Source organism: Manacus candei, unplaced genomic scaffold (genome assembly GCF_025592945.1).
Source record: "Manacus candei isolate 608988 ecotype Guabito, Panama unplaced genomic scaffold, ASM2559294v1 h1tg000048l, whole genome shotgun sequence".
NCBI classification, from domain to species: domain Eukaryota; kingdom Metazoa; phylum Chordata; class Aves; order Passeriformes; family Pipridae; genus Manacus; species Manacus candei.
In genome coordinates, this window is record NW_026138096.1 from 12,520,837 (window position 1) to 12,536,445 (window position 15,609).

The 15,609-nt window shown below is 39.8% G+C and overlaps 1 protein-coding gene across 2 annotated transcripts in view; it reads right to left on the reverse strand.

The window, feature by feature from the left end:
* CTNNA2 (catenin alpha 2) overlaps positions 1 to 15,609 on the reverse strand; it is a 463,212-nt gene that overhangs the window by 413,304 nt on the left and 34,299 nt on the right. For both annotated transcript variants that reach the window (XM_051798209.1, XM_051798208.1), the window contains exon 2: positions 12,274 to 12,469. In XM_051798209.1, the coding sequence (XP_051654169.1) occupies positions 12,274 to 12,469 (196 nt within the window). The remainder of the gene's footprint in view (positions 1 to 12,273; positions 12,470 to 15,609) is intronic.

Consider the following 15,609-nt stretch of genomic DNA (forward strand, 5'->3'; position numbering starts at 1 on the left):
AATGATCTGTGAAAACAGAGGGAGCAGCAAACTGCTAACAGGAATAATAAGCTCGTGGGAAGGATTGATGATAAGATTGATCAACCCAGTGGATTATCAGCTCTCTAGTTGTTTTAAGGGTCAGTTCTGTATCCTTGCTAATTTATGCTTTTCCTTACACTTAGATCCTGTCTCTGAATGCCTTGACACAAGCAGTAAGAGCAGCAGGGACCACCTGGCTCTGAAGAGAGCACATTTCCAAGCCCCACTGCAACCTGGATTAATATGTCAGCAGGTATTCACCCTGTTCTGAAGAGCCCAAGATAAAGGAAATGGGCAGACCCTGAAAATTATACAGGCATATGGCATATCCTTAACATCACTGTTAAAAATCTGGGGAGCAAACATGGCTAAAAGTAAATAAAGAGCTCTTCCGTGTGGGATTAGGAGAACGGGCACACTCCTGTTGAAAAATTTAGGGGTTTGTGGCCAAGGCAGAAAAATAAGAGCAGGAAAAATTTAAATACAAAAATGGGAAAAGATACTCCACTGTGAGAGAGAATGAGAAAGGAGAAAAGCAGACCAAGGAGAGTATTCAGCACAGGAAATGTCTGTGGCACAGGCTTATGTTAAGAAAAAGATAAGAGAAAGACAACCAAGAATACAAGGGGAGTATTTGCATGTTTACATGGAGCAAGAGATAGAAGGTACAATAACACTTTTAAAGAATTAAGTTATTTCATTTCTACTATTTGCTCACATAATCTGCACACATAATCTGCACAAACCTATATTTCAGACCCAATGCAGTCATTTTTACACCACAAAAGAACAAGGATTTCTGAAATCGTGCTCAAACCATCAGTCTACATGACAATGAAGTTAATCCTTCCAAAATTGGGAGTTACATTTAAAAATTAACTTTTGAAGATTATAGTAATTTTTCACCAAATCTTGACTTGATAGGATTTTAATAACCTAACATTTTATTCTCAGTTTCACTGGGAGTTCACATACATGTATTGACATCCATGTGTTAATATAAGAGCCCCTCATTAATTAATGCCTTATTAATTATAGGCATGGTTTGAATGTTTAAAAACAGCAAGAGCTTCTGTGCAGAGAGATAATGAGATATCTGAGCTTCATACTGTGCATTTACATTCCAGTGCAGGGGCCAAAAACACAAAGCTGATCTATGGCCCAGAACCAACCCACAGGAATATGATCAATATGTTATGTACAATAAAAGGGTCATAAATCAGACATGATTATCATCAGATTTTTAATGAGAACAGAAAGAAATTATCATTAGGGAAAGTCTTTATAGATAATAGAGAAAATTATGGTTGATCATTAGGTCTGCCCTTTCCAGACACCTGGGCATGAAGGAAGGCTGAGGAGAATCAGAGCTGGATGTGGCTCAGAGAAACCTGGTCCAGTGGAAGGTGTTGGAACCAGATGACCTTTAAGGTCCCTTCCAACCCAAACCCTTCTGTGATTCCATGATCTCCATCCTTTACAGGTGCAGGGGGAAACAGAGTCACAAAGGATGAGGGAAAGGTTGAGGCACTTAATGCCTTCTTTGCCTCAGTCTCCCATAGTGAGACCAGCTGTCCTCCAGGTACCCAGCTCTGAGCTGAAGGACAGGGATGGAGAGCACAATGAAGTCCCCAAACTGACCCTCCTCTGTTTCTAATGTATTTATAGAAAAATCCTTTATTGTTTTTTATGGTAGTATCCAGGTTAAGTTCTAGTTGGGCTCTGGCCCTTCTAATTTTCCCCCTGCATGACCTCAAAACATCCTTGCAGCCCCCCTGAGCTGCCTCTGCCCCTTCTCACAAAGATCATAAACTCTCTTTTTTTTCCCTGAGTTCCTGCCAAAATCTCTGTTCATGCCAACAAGTCTTAAATAAATAAAACAAAGTGCAATTTAGAACCACAAGGTCCAGAAAAAGCAGGTGAAAGGGAGTAGGGGTTATACAGCTTGGGAAGAAAAAAAATATATATTTCTTAACATATTGTAGAAATACATAGTAGGAACAGAGGTTAAAAACTGACTTATCTATAACCAAAAAAAAAAAACAAAAAAAAAAAGAAAAAACAAAACAAAAAAAAACAAAACAAAACAAAAAAAAAACAAACAAAAAAAACAAACAAAAAAAAAAAATAAATTAAAAAAAGCCAAGAATAGCTCTGAAAGTCAATTAGAACAATTATGGACAAATGAGATTTGCAAACATCCAAAATCCAAATCAGTGGAGAGTCTAGATTTTCATTTTTAGTACATATAAAAATAATTCTACATTCCATGGGCACTTCAGAATAGGCTCCTCTTCCCATTTTCATATATAAACAGCAGCTAGAATATCTTGCAGATCTGAAGTTTAAAAATAATTTTTCTTTGATAAAGGGATTAAAAAAACAGAGAGAACAAGATAGCTGGAGATCAGAATACTGTAATTTGACACTTCTCAGAGGAAAGCAGCGACTGCTATTTGATTATAACATTCTATATTCCCTCACTCTGCAAAGTATTACTGGCCTTTGTAGTATGTGAAAAATGTACTTCAGACACAGACGTGTTCCAAATGGTAAATGGAAAGGCAATAAATTAAAGCCTTTTATATATTGACTAAGCATGTTTTAGGATTCAGATATTAGGAGGCGTATTTCAAATTTTCATGCTGTCACTTTCAATACTTCTCTCATCAACTACCACATTCTGAAACCATATCCAAAATTAAAGCCTAATCTGTATGGGAGAATGAAGCTCTTGTACAGCTTTTGAAGTTGGAAGAGTGCCATGGAAAATGCAGCCCAAAATAAAGAACACAGAAGAACAAAACATACTGTAGGCAAAGAGGAGAGCAGAGGAGGGGGCAAGGAAGACTCCCAGATAAAGTTTAGTGATCCAAGGACTATTTATATCTTTCCCATTAAATGTCACTGGGTATCCACAGAATCAAGGAATGGTTTGGGTTGGAAGGGACCTTAAAGCCCATCCAGATTCCACCCTTGCCATGGTTCCACTATCCCACGTTGCTCCAAGCCCCATCCAACCTGGCCTTGGACACTTCCAGGGATGGGGCAGCTACAGCTTCTCTGGGCAGCCTGTGCCAGGGCCTCACCACCCTCACAGGGAAGAATTTCTTCCAAATGTTTAAATCTAACCTGTCCTCATTCACCTTAAGGCCATTCCCCCTTGTAAGTAAGTAGAGATAATCTTGGTACCACGGATCAGAACCCAAGGTCCCCCCACTCGAGATGAATCTCAGCAGTACTTACTATTCCATTCTGATCACAGAAAACCTCACTTTGTTAAACTGAAAAGATATTTTACCACTTCCTTTACAAAACTTAGAATTTTTTTGACTAAGTTTGTTATTAACTGGTTGTTTGGGGTGTCTTTTTGTATATTATCATCACAATATCACTTGAAATTTCCCGATAAGTTTTTAAAAGACTGAAAATCCATCATTCAGCCCAGCAAGGGGGGAAGGACTGGAGAGGTGGAGACAACAGGACAAAACACAATGGTACTGGTGCAGAAAGAAACCTGCCTTTCCCTTTTGCCTTTGTAACATATCCCATATTGTACACCAGCTCTTCATTTGGTGGCCACAGCACCAAGGCTGACAGAGCTCAGGGAGCACTTGGACAATGCTCTCAGGTACATGGTGGGACTCTGTGGGGTGTCCTGTGCAGGGCCAGGAGCTGCACTCCATGATCCTTGTGGGTCCCTTCCAACTCAGGATATTCTGATTTTAATCTGACTGAAACATGAAGGAATGACCAAATTTCAAGACCACCTCCTTGACTTTCTCCCTTCAAAAAACTACTTCCCAGTTTAAATATCCAAGACAAAGCCCCTGCACTGCTCCAGATCTCCCACCAGTTTCTCTATCACTGCATTAGACAGCAGGTGACACTCTCAGCACCTTTGCTCTGTTAAAAATTGCCCTCACTGGTGATGGAAGTTTTAGGGGACACCCACACAGGGTCATCTGAGGTCACTTCACTGCCAAGCAAAAAGGAATCTCCTTCCAAATCCTTTTGATCCACTGGACTAAAATAACTGATTTTCCACTTCAAAGGATGAATCAAACTTTTCCTTTTCTCTCCTTTTTTCTTTTTCTAATGTTGCATTGAAGAAAAATAATTTCAGTTCAGAATTTCTGCCCAACGAATGGACAGTGATTTCATTTCCAGCACTCAGCTGGAATCCAGGTGATGTTTCACCAGCACAGAAACCAGAACAGCTTCAAAAGGAGAGGCTGAGATGCTCTACAGTTTCACAGTGACTGTTCTTCTGAGGGGTCAGAGCCTTCAATTCAAATCTCTACATCGAATTACACAGAGAGGCCACTTAAATACACATTCCATGAGTGCCAGAAAATCCTCCTGCAGAACACTGCTCATGGTTATCTCAAAACTTAATTGAAAAGGATGCACATTAAATGCTGTTGAGGATTACTTATTGTGAATCCAGTTTTGGAATTCCTGCTGGAAGACAGAACAGGGGAAGACAACTGCCTGTGGTGCCTCTTCCAATTCGTAAGACCCTGCTTTATTTTACTTTTTATTTAAATCCTAGTGGGACTGTTTTCCAAATTTGACCTGAATTCAGAAATTTCATGCATACTAATACTGCACTGGGATGGGTGGTGGAGTTAAATATTTACTGCAAAATATGGCCTAGTTACAATCCCTTGAGAGGGATCATTTTTTTTTAAACCATGCTGCATGTCTGCAATCCTTTCTTAAATAAAACCTTTCTTAACAGCAATATTGCTTTAAAAAAAAAAAAAGTAGTAATTTGAGAATCTGAGTTTAGAATTCAAGTCAAACACTTCTGGAAGACACACTATTTCTATAACTTGCAATTTAAAGTATAATTTAATTTTTGACAACTGTCAGAAGTTGACATTTTAAAGCAAATTTATTATTCCCTAATATAAAGCCACGATAGTGCCAAAATCTTCAAGAAAGACAATATAAATAAATATAGTATAAAAAAAGAAAAATCACCACATATATTAATTTATATTATTTTTTCAAACATATATCACTGCTTTTGCAAAATCTGCCTCAAACTGTCATGTCTAGGCAATATATCAAACACCAACTACCCTTTATAACACAAATACCTCAGAGACATAAGTCACTTTCATAAATTTAAACTCACATGAGCTTAAACAAAACATTAAAAAGTGAAATGAATATTAGAAAATCTCCAGCCGAGGCTGGAACAGAAGTAAATCTTTTGGAAATGGTGCAGAGAATAAGCACAGTTGGCTTTAGCAAGAACCAGTATCATCATCAGTTCAAGACCTCCCCAACAGCCTAAACCACGTGTACAGAAAATCACAAAATCATGGGATGGTTTGGATTGGAAGGGACCTTAAGGATCATCTAGTTCCAACCCCTGCCATGGGCAGGGACACCTGTATGCATCTCATTTTTCTCTATTTTCAGCTTCCTCCTTAAGGATACAGGACTCATTAGGGGATGATGCAGGGGAAGATCATTTTAGGATCACACAAAACTTGTAATGGGATGTTTAGAGGAGAAACCAAAAGTGGGTAAAAGGGAGGACCGAGATGATTTGGGGAGGAATAAGCACAGAAAAATGGAGGCATAGGAGGATAAAAGGGGCCAGCTGTGTGTGAACAGACTGCTGGTCAGTGCACTTGTCTGGCCTGATTCCTGATCTCCAGCTGCTGGACAGACCATGGCATGTGGAGGTCAACTCAAACATCTCCTTCCATGTGCTTGTGGGTGTGTTTTGGGGAGTGGGGGCAACTGGGGAGACCAGGATCCAGGAGTCAGTTATGGGATAGAGAGAGAAGCTAAACCCAGCTACTGAAAGGATCTGCATTACACATACAAATATAGGTATTTTACACTTACAGATGTTCAGCTGTTTCACAGAAAGATGGAGAGGTTTGGGTTAGAAGAGATCTGCAACGAGCAGGGACATCTTCAACTAGACCAGGTTGTTCAGACCCTGACAGAGCATCCACCACATCTTTGGGCAAACAGCTCCTGTGTCTCACAGAATCATGGAAAAGTGAGTTCTTAGTGCCTGATGTGTGTGGTCAGACATGTATATACACACATATATATATGTAAAAATGTACATATATGATCCCTGTATGTGTGTGTGCATGTGCTTACTGGGAATACATGATCGGTCTCTTTACTGCTTGGAACTGGGGCCATGGAGCTGCAGCAGCCTCACTGCTGGATTTGGGAACCCCTGGCACTACTTATCTGTGCAGCAGCTCTTTGAGATGCTCTACACCATCTGCTTTTTCATCACGAGTGTTTTAAATCATTTCAGAAAAGGCATTTTAATGTCTTTCTGCAGCTAAATTCCCTGAGAGCTGAAAGATAATTAATGGATCGAAAAGGGTCTGGAGGAGCCAGCGCTGGAGTATTTGCATGGAATGACATTTAACGTGCCAGATTTCTGAGGAGGAGCACTGCAAAGGTGAATAACAACTGAAGTCACTTCCACACGTAACAAGCAATTCAAAATAGATTGTGAGTATTTTTTAATAACAAGACAGAGTTTTACTATGGTCAAATAAAGAGAATATCTTATTGTACACACAGGTTCTTTTACAGTGCAGACCAAGAGTCACTCCCCCATTAGGCAGGGTCGACCACAAGCCTCACTTCATCTTTCAGAATGGAGAGAAGTTCTAGTTTGTCTCAAATAACTGCTCCCCAGCAATTTCTTTCCACACAGACACACTTTCTCCTTTACCAAGAACTAGCAGACACTAACTTCTATTAGCAAAAAAAATGTGAAGTTCTCATATAGTTCAGTGAAAAGTTTTACAAATAATCATAGGGAAAATATACATTTAAGTGAAAAGAGATGGGCTTTTTCCCTAAAAATTATTTTCTAGATTCTAGAGGGAAAATTCTAGATTCTCTAGATTTCTCTAGCACCCAACCCAGGTAAGAAACAACAGCTCAGGCCATGCAGACAAAATCTAATGATAAAATATTAATATCAGATTCTTTTGAATTATTTTTAGGGGATCCATTGTTGCTCCTTCATACTTGCTAGATTCAGCCCCAGTATCTTACAGTTCTTTCATTCAACTCAGACTGTGGGAATAACAATCAGCCAGAAAGAGTCAGAAAAAAATATCAAAAAATCCCTGAAAGAATCAGTGCTCAGTTATTACAGTAAGAGATGCCTTCATAAATCTTCAGTTGCAGATCAACCCTTCAGTTTGAGTCCAGTCACAGGGACTCAGAGTTGAAAATACACAGAAATCAGACAATACTTCATCGTTTGCTTTCTCTGTAAAAAGAATTTCTTCCTTTCCCACCTCAAGTGAGAGCTGTATTTTTACAAGTCTTTTAATGGCTTCTACAGAAACACCCTCATGAAGTAATTTGACTTCTATATATTTTATAAACTAGGAAAAAATGCTGCAGGAGTAGCAGAGAGACAGAGAGGGCAAACCACAGCCATTAGCTGAATTCTTATTAACCAAGTGAACCACAGAGGAATGGATTATTTGTATTTTAAATGTTAAACCCAAACTATTCCAGGAAAGCTTTTAGATACTATTGAGTACAAACCCTTTTTTTTTTCCTTTTTTCTTTTTTTCTTTTTTTTACAAGTCAAAAGGACAGCAGAGAGAAGAGATTGGGTAAATCCTGGGAAGTCTGTGGTAGATGACTCTCCCGAGAAAGTAGATCTGAAGGCATAACATGCTATGTAAGAAGATGTTCATACCCTGGACTTAAATGTATGTAAGATAAAGGAAGGAAATTCAGTGGGAAAAGGGACAAAACTAAGCACAATCAGAAAGATGGGCTAACAGAAGTGTGAAGGAGGTTCCCAGGGCCAGGGAGGGATTCAGAGAACAGTATGATCTGCTGGTAGAGAAAACAAGGACAACAAATAAGTTACATTAAGTTGGTAAGGTAAAGAGAGAAAAAAAAAAGAAGGGAAAGACATTTTATTTTTATTTTCTACTTTGCATTTCAAAACCATGACTGAACATGAGAGACAAGAAGGACCTCACGTGAAGACAGGACAAGGGTATGAGGAGACAGAAGCAAGAAGGGTTGACAGAGAATGGGAGACAGAGAGACACCATGAGACAGGGGAAATTTCAGAATGTCAAGGAAATTTTGAGTTGCAAGGAAGACAAAGCAAGTGTCTAATGACACAAAGATAGCAAAGAAAAGGAGAGGGAAAGGAGTAGAGGAGAGCAGCAGGGACTCCTTGGGAAACTGAGGTGGTTGCAGTTTTTTAATGCAGTTAAGAAAGAAAACTGAATTCATTAGAGGGCAGAAACCAAAAGTCCAAAGAGATTCTAAAGAGAGTGGAAAAGTTTTAAGGAAGGCAAAATCCCATCAAGGATTTTATTCTTCGGTCAGGAAAGCCAAGACCTCCAGGCAGTGAGTGTTAAAGACTTGGGATAACGTGGAACTGCAAGGACAGGGGTTTGGGAAGGAACTGCTGGTCCAACAAGGCCTGACTGAAAGAAAATGATTAAATCAGGAAAGGTCTCCTAAAATACAAACTGCCTGAACTGGGGTGATGTTTTCAGCCTCAAAAAAAATATTGTGTATCACAAAACTCAGACAGTTTTATGTGAACGTACATGGCATTACAAGTATCAGTGCAGAATGTGCCCCTCTCCGTGTCAAAGTGCTGTCATTGAACTCACAAGAGCTCAAGTGAACTTAAAATAGCAATAGAAATCATTCTAATAACAACTAGCTTCTCTCATATGTGTATTTTGGAGTCTGCTCCCACCACCTGAGAGATGCAGATTCCCTCCTTTTCTCCCAAGGTCATTGAAGGAGACAGGAGGGAAGAAGTAAGGAAGAAGACCTTTTACAGGATTTATTTTAAAATCATCCTTTAAAAAGTTTTCAAAAGTAGATAACTAAAAGCACTGAAGCACTAAAAATATTATTTTTAGTGTGTTCCATCACAGAGAAAAAAATTACCAAGAAAGTTTTGTGTCTCAGATGTTTCTCCACACTTCCAAGCTCACAGATAGTCACAGCGTACACGGATCATATTCTTTCTCTACAATGTGCATAAATCTGCATGAACAAAAAATTAAGCCTACCTCAACTTTACAGTGCCTTCAAACACAAAAAACAGTTAGAGCTATTTTCTGTCCCTTGACTGAAGTACAAATTTCAAATTATGGTGTGAAGTTGTATTGACTGTGCTTGAAAAGCAAAAAAAATTATAACACAACCACCAGCTGCTGGACTAAATCATGTTTTTAATGGATGTTTCAGCCATATGCCAGAAAACTTCCAGAAAAATTACATTAAAATCAGACAGTCACTAGCACATACCTACAAATTGACACTGGCAAAGTCATTTAACTGATAGAATAAATTTACATGAACATAATGTATTTCCTTGTCTTGCCTTCTGCAGCATCCCAGACTGTCTCTTAATAAATTTAATCAGACCTGAGCCCGATGGACCTGCAGTTCTTGATAGATTTTTGTGTCAATCAGAACCTGAATTTCTCCTCCACAGGGAATTTTCTTCTTCTCTAACGATCAATAAAAGACCAGTTGCATTAAGACACCCATACTATGAGTGTTGCAAGTACTGTACTTTTTATTGCTATGAGTTCTTCTTTACTTTCCTGCACTTCCCAGGCTTTGTAGTTTCAGGGTTCATGCTCATACAATCATGGAATGGTTTGGGTTGGAAGGGACCTTAAAGATCACCTAGTTCCAACCCCAGTGTAAGGAGACATGAACAACAAACATCCACATTTCCCAGGTCTCATTTGTCCCCCTCTGGAAGAACTTTGGCACAACCCTGACAGTACCAGAACAAACACCCACACAGCAAAGCATTCCATGGCACAGCAATTGGATTATTTCACTTAGATGGTTTTGAACTATAAGGACAAAGTGTTCCTATTATGGAGTCATTATGGGATACATAAATACACATAATTACACAGGGATGAGCTTTAGGCACAAAATATTTTCATCTTGCTCTTTGTGTTTTTAGAACCCAACTCCGTAAATCAAAACTGTTGCTCATCCTCCCACATTACTAAAGCGACAAGATCCTCAACACTACCTATCCTCTGCATTCCCATTTATTCCAAAGTATTTTGCAAACCATACAGTGCATTTGTTTCACACCCACCAATGGAAAGCAAGTCTCCCTGGCAGGAATTGCTGTCTGCAGCAGAACAGAACAGAACAGCACACGGCAGCGCAGGGCAGGAAACGAGGAGCACCCCAGAGCCAGCTGTGACTGCTGGAGACATTTTTAGGTTGAGGATGTAATTATCCAAGCTGGAACCTTGCCAGGAAATCAGCCAGCAAAACACAGCCTCGGTTCATTAATGCAGCTCTTTATGTCACTGAGCCAAACGTGTCCTCTCCCACCCCGGCGGGGCCGGTCCCGCTCGCAGGGCTCGTGGCTGCTGCTGATGGGGTTTGATGCCTCCTGCTCTCCAAGCCACAGAATCGTGTTGAACACACCCCCCAAAAAAAAAGCTGCTCCACTTTTCTGACAGGCTTTTTCCCCAGCCTGCAGCGCTGACAAAAGATGAACGTCTGTATTACTCTGTATAACACCGTTCAAGGTCTTTTTTTATCTCTCTGTCTCTCCCATTGTTGTTTGGGGTTTTTTAAAGTATAGATTCGAAACCAAAGAAAACAAAAGTCTTGTTGTCAATTAAAAAGTCAGAAATTCAGTCAAGATAAGACACTGTGCAACAATTTAGGCTGATGACTCAGTAGGAGGTTCCTTGGGAGAAGCTGAGTCAGCACCACAGACCCAAAGGGAGTGTTATAAATTCAGAGAGAAGGTGGGCACTCGTGTCAGCACTGAAGATGCTGAACTAGAACTTGGCATAACACAAAACAAGTAATGCAAGCAACAGGAAACTGAAGTAGTTGACAAGCGAAAATTAATGCCAGAACAGACAGACATCAGCACTGAAATTCTACATAAAAAAAACCCAAATGAAATCCCACCATCACAACAACAAAACCCACCCCAAAAAATAAATCAACAAAACCCCTCTAGAATATTGAAATATCACTGTACATAGAGTATACAGCAAGTACTCAACTTGTTCTGATGTACTGGTAACCAAACATTTAAAAAAATCCAAACCATAGAGGAACAGGAAAACAGTAAAACCAAATATACATACATCAGAGAGCAGGAAGAAACAGCCTCAGGACAGAACAGGCTGGAATATTCACTAATCAGTGCTTATGTACACAAAATTTTAACCCTGCCTGCTCATATGATCACTTCAGTCCAATTTTCACAAGCTGAAAAAAACATAAATATGAGTTTTGGGGGACTAACTCACTGAAAATCAGTATTTTATGCCCAAGTCTTTTAGACTCCTTTTGAAATCCCAGTTGGAGGTGTGTCAGTGTTGTTCTAAAACCCAGGGCTGATGATACTGGCAGATGGCATCTTTATATTATAGGATTTACAATGGAATAAACCTGAAAGGTACTTAATTCTGCCACAATAAAGATAATTAGAATCAAAGTCAATAAAAAAGAAATGTTTTGTTATGGGTATGTATTGAAAACACATTTTTCTCCTACCACACAGGTAAATTTGAAAGCATCTGATACACATTTTACCTTTTGAAGGAAAATTGTCAGAGGATATCCATGATCTCAAGAATATTCATTTGTCTTTTCACCAACACTCAGATAATAATTTTTTTAAAATATTGATATTAGCCCTCTATTTGCAGATTTGGATAATTTTTTATATATTTCAATATATACTTGAAATTAAAAAGTACTTCTGTATTGCTGCACTATTTGGTTGATAATTGTTAGGACGCCAAAATCCTAATTCTACATTTGCACCCACAGGCTTTAAACCACTGCTCAGATTTAGCCAAGTGAAAAAACAGGTCATTTTGTCACAGAGCAGACTAAAAACCAAGTTGAAAATGAAACAACAAGTTTTGGCACTGGGCAGCCTGGTTGCTAAGTTATATTTGAGGGCAATATGCGGTGACAGAACAGCTAAAAGAGAAAAAAACCAAACCAAACACATTATTTTAGCAAAGTCAGCACATTATACTTGTTCCTATTCATTAAGGTATAGGTATTTTAATATTTATATACCATGAGGGTTTATATATATATATATATATATATATATATATATGGGACATAAGTTTAATTAAATTATCAAAGCATCAGATGCATTTTTTTTCAAAAGAAATCTTGGAAAGCACCAAACGAAGCTGTTGCCCCTTTTGTCCCACATACCTTGTTTTCGAACATCCTCCACAGCAGCAACCAGCTCCTCCTTGAGGTCCTGGCTCTCCTTAGCAATCTGATCTCCTTTTTCCAAGAAGTTCTGAGTGGCCTGTTCCACTGAGGCAGCCAAAACGTGAGCCTTCTTAGAGCGCCCTTTCTTCTTGCCAGACGGTCCCTTATTGCTCGTGTTCACGAGTGTTGTTACCTTTGGGCAAGAAAAACAAGATTTTTGTCAGTCTGAGTGATTCTCCAACTGCTAATAGGATCACCTAACTCAATTAACACCACTGCTGTCTCTTCCCTGGAAGGGATGTAGTGGTCACATGTATTGAATAAATAAAATTTAAAAGTACGAGATCCAGCAGCACAGCCCTCAAAAAAAGGGGGTTCCCTTCAACCTCTCTTCAGTCTGGGCTGAGCAAATCACAGCCAAGCAGCAAAAAGAAAAAGATAAGAACCAGGTATGGCAGGGCAGTGGTGCTAAAGCATCGTTTTTGTCATTGTTTATCATTTTTTAGAAATGAGTAAGCTGATAAAATGGACAGTGAACACACAAGGGGTCAGAAACCACTCAGAAATCAATTGTCCCTCGAGATAAGCACTGCCAGGGACATGGAGGTGGTGACAAAAACATCGTGGCTGTTTTCCAGGCATTAAGGTGTGAAGAGCTCCTGCTGTAAAGATTATTCAGGTTCAAACTCTTTGGGTAAGTGTTGCTTTACTGTATTTCTAAGATTTTGGGGTAAGACCACAGCAGACAGCGACATCCTGTCAGGATTTAAACAGAAGGAAAATCTGCTTCCTAAAGGAATTCCTTACTGAGCTGTCAGTAAACTGATTAGAAACTTAAACCACAAAGCTTAACAACACAGCACGGGGGGTACCACAGCTTTTGGCTGGACCAAGAAGGAATCTTGCAGGACTCCAGCAGTGAAAGGCTGCCCTCTGTAAAACAGGAATACTGAACTGGGTATCATTGGGTGTTAAATGCATGAAAAAATAGCATTGGATCCATAATGCTCAGAGATCCAATTCTCCCTATGCAGGACACAAACCAGGACAGCTGAAGTGATGTACTGCTGCCCTAAGCCACACATTCACTGTAAGAATGAGGAAGAGGAAGTCTTGGTACCAGTGACAGAAAAACCCATGGCATATTAGCTACTTTCCCATTTTTAAAAAGCCAATGGTCTAGAGCTTCATAAAAATTGCATGAAAAAATCGGAAAAAAAAAAACCCAAACCTAATATCTTATTAGCATAACTCAATTTTCTGGCAGGGTTTTAAAGCCAACTGGTTTATTTTAAATATCTTACCCCACCTATACTGGTACAAAGGACAGAATGTCTCTGTCAGCTTCTGTAACTAATTCATGCAGACCTCACCCAAAATTCCGTACAATTATCAAATATATCACTTGAAAATTACCATAAGCTCATTTGGCAACCCTGTAATGATCCAGGCTTTGTGATCACACTAGGGAACCTTGCTCTCTTATTTTATTAAAGAAGCTTCACACAGCCCTAGCACAGATCTCTGTTGGAAAAACAGAACTTCACTAATTAATAGTTCAGTCCCATCCCGAATTAAGGTTTCCTTGCACAGCCCCAGCAGCACAAAAGGAAGGTGAGGATGCCTTTGCTGAAAGCAGAAAATTCTATTAGCATGGATTTCCCAATGGCAGAGGTCACGTGTGGGCAGGGATGCCTGAAGTGAAAGGGGACAGAGCTGAATCACACACTCATCAAATTAATCCCCAGTCAGCAGCTCCAGCTCAGAGAAGAACATTCCTGGCTCTGTGAATTAAACTGTCTTCCCTCCAGATTTCTGAAATGGGTGGGCTACAAGTTGAAGAGTTGTTATTCTCCCCTTGACTTCTCTTTCCTAATTAGGTGCTCGAATAGCATTAGTTACTCAAGATTTTCCATAACCACATTAAAAAATATACAAATGTTGACAATTTTTGAGGAAAATAGTAATATGCCTTTCTTTTTAATTATACTGCTGATCCTTGTGGTTTCTCACTGATCCCTCACAAAGGACAGATGCCTTGTTATCATCTTTTCAGTACAGACTGGGTGGTGAAAGCACTGAGAGCAGCCCTTTGGAGAAGGGCTTGGGGATACTGGTGGATGGAAAATTAGACATGTCCTGGCAATGTGAGTTTATAACCTAGAAAGCCAGCTGTATCCTGGGTGGCAGTAAAAGCCCAGCCAGCAGGTCAAGGGATGTGATTCTACTTCTTTCTTGTGAGACCTGGAGCACTTAGTCCAGCTCTGAGGTGCCCAGCACAGGTAAGACACAGAGTTGCTGGAGTAAGTCCAGAGGAGGCCAAAAAGATGCTCTGAGGGCTGGAGTCCCTCTGCTTTGGAGCCAGGCTGGGAGAGCTGGGAGTGTTGACATGGAGAACAGAAGGCTCCAGGGAGAGCTGAGAGCCCCTTGCAGGGCCTAAAGGGGATCCAAGAGAGCTGCAGAGGGACTGGACAAGGGCCTGGAGTTATGGGACAAGGGGGAATGGCTTTAAACTGAAAGAGATTTATATTTATATTAGATATAAGGAAGTTGAGGTTTTTTGATTATGAGGGTGGTGAGACCCTGGAACAGGTTACCCAGAAAGTTGTGGATGCCCCATCACTGGACATATTCAACGTGAGGTTGGATGGGGCTCTGAGCAACTTGTCCAAGTGAAACATGTCCCTGCACATGGCAGGGGGACTGGACCAGATGGTCTTTAAAGGTCTCTGCCAGCCCAAATCATTCTGTGATTCTACAATTTTTAAATATCAATGACAGAGGCTGTTGGAGTTTCTCTGAGGGTAGGCAGCATTTACATGTTTCTTTGTTTTTAAAAAATCAAAGCAGGTAAATCAAACAAAACTCTGCAAACGTGTACCTGATGAAAACCATCCACACAAATATTTTGGTTTGGTTGTGACAGGTGAAATCAGCATAAAAGGGTTTCTCTGAAATATCATTAACTATTTGCAAAAAAAAAAAAATATTCACTATTCTCCCAAATGCACATTGTATTTTTAAGTAAGTATTACTTGCTCTTCCCAGTGGCATTTCCTGAATGTGAAGAGCTACAAGTTATTCCTCTCTTCTCATACACTCATATATCACCAGCTGCTGGAAACACACTCAATGAGCTCAGGAAAGACAGCCCTGACATTTCAGTGTTTGGGCCCTTTCACTTCGAGATATAAGGCTGCCCTTCCACTCGAGTGCACTCCCTCATTGCCTCACTGCTTGTACTAATGGGATCCCCCTGAGCACTGTTTTTCAAAACCCTCCTGTCTCCAGAGGAAGTTTGTTACATCAAAAAAAAAAAAAAAAAAATCACTA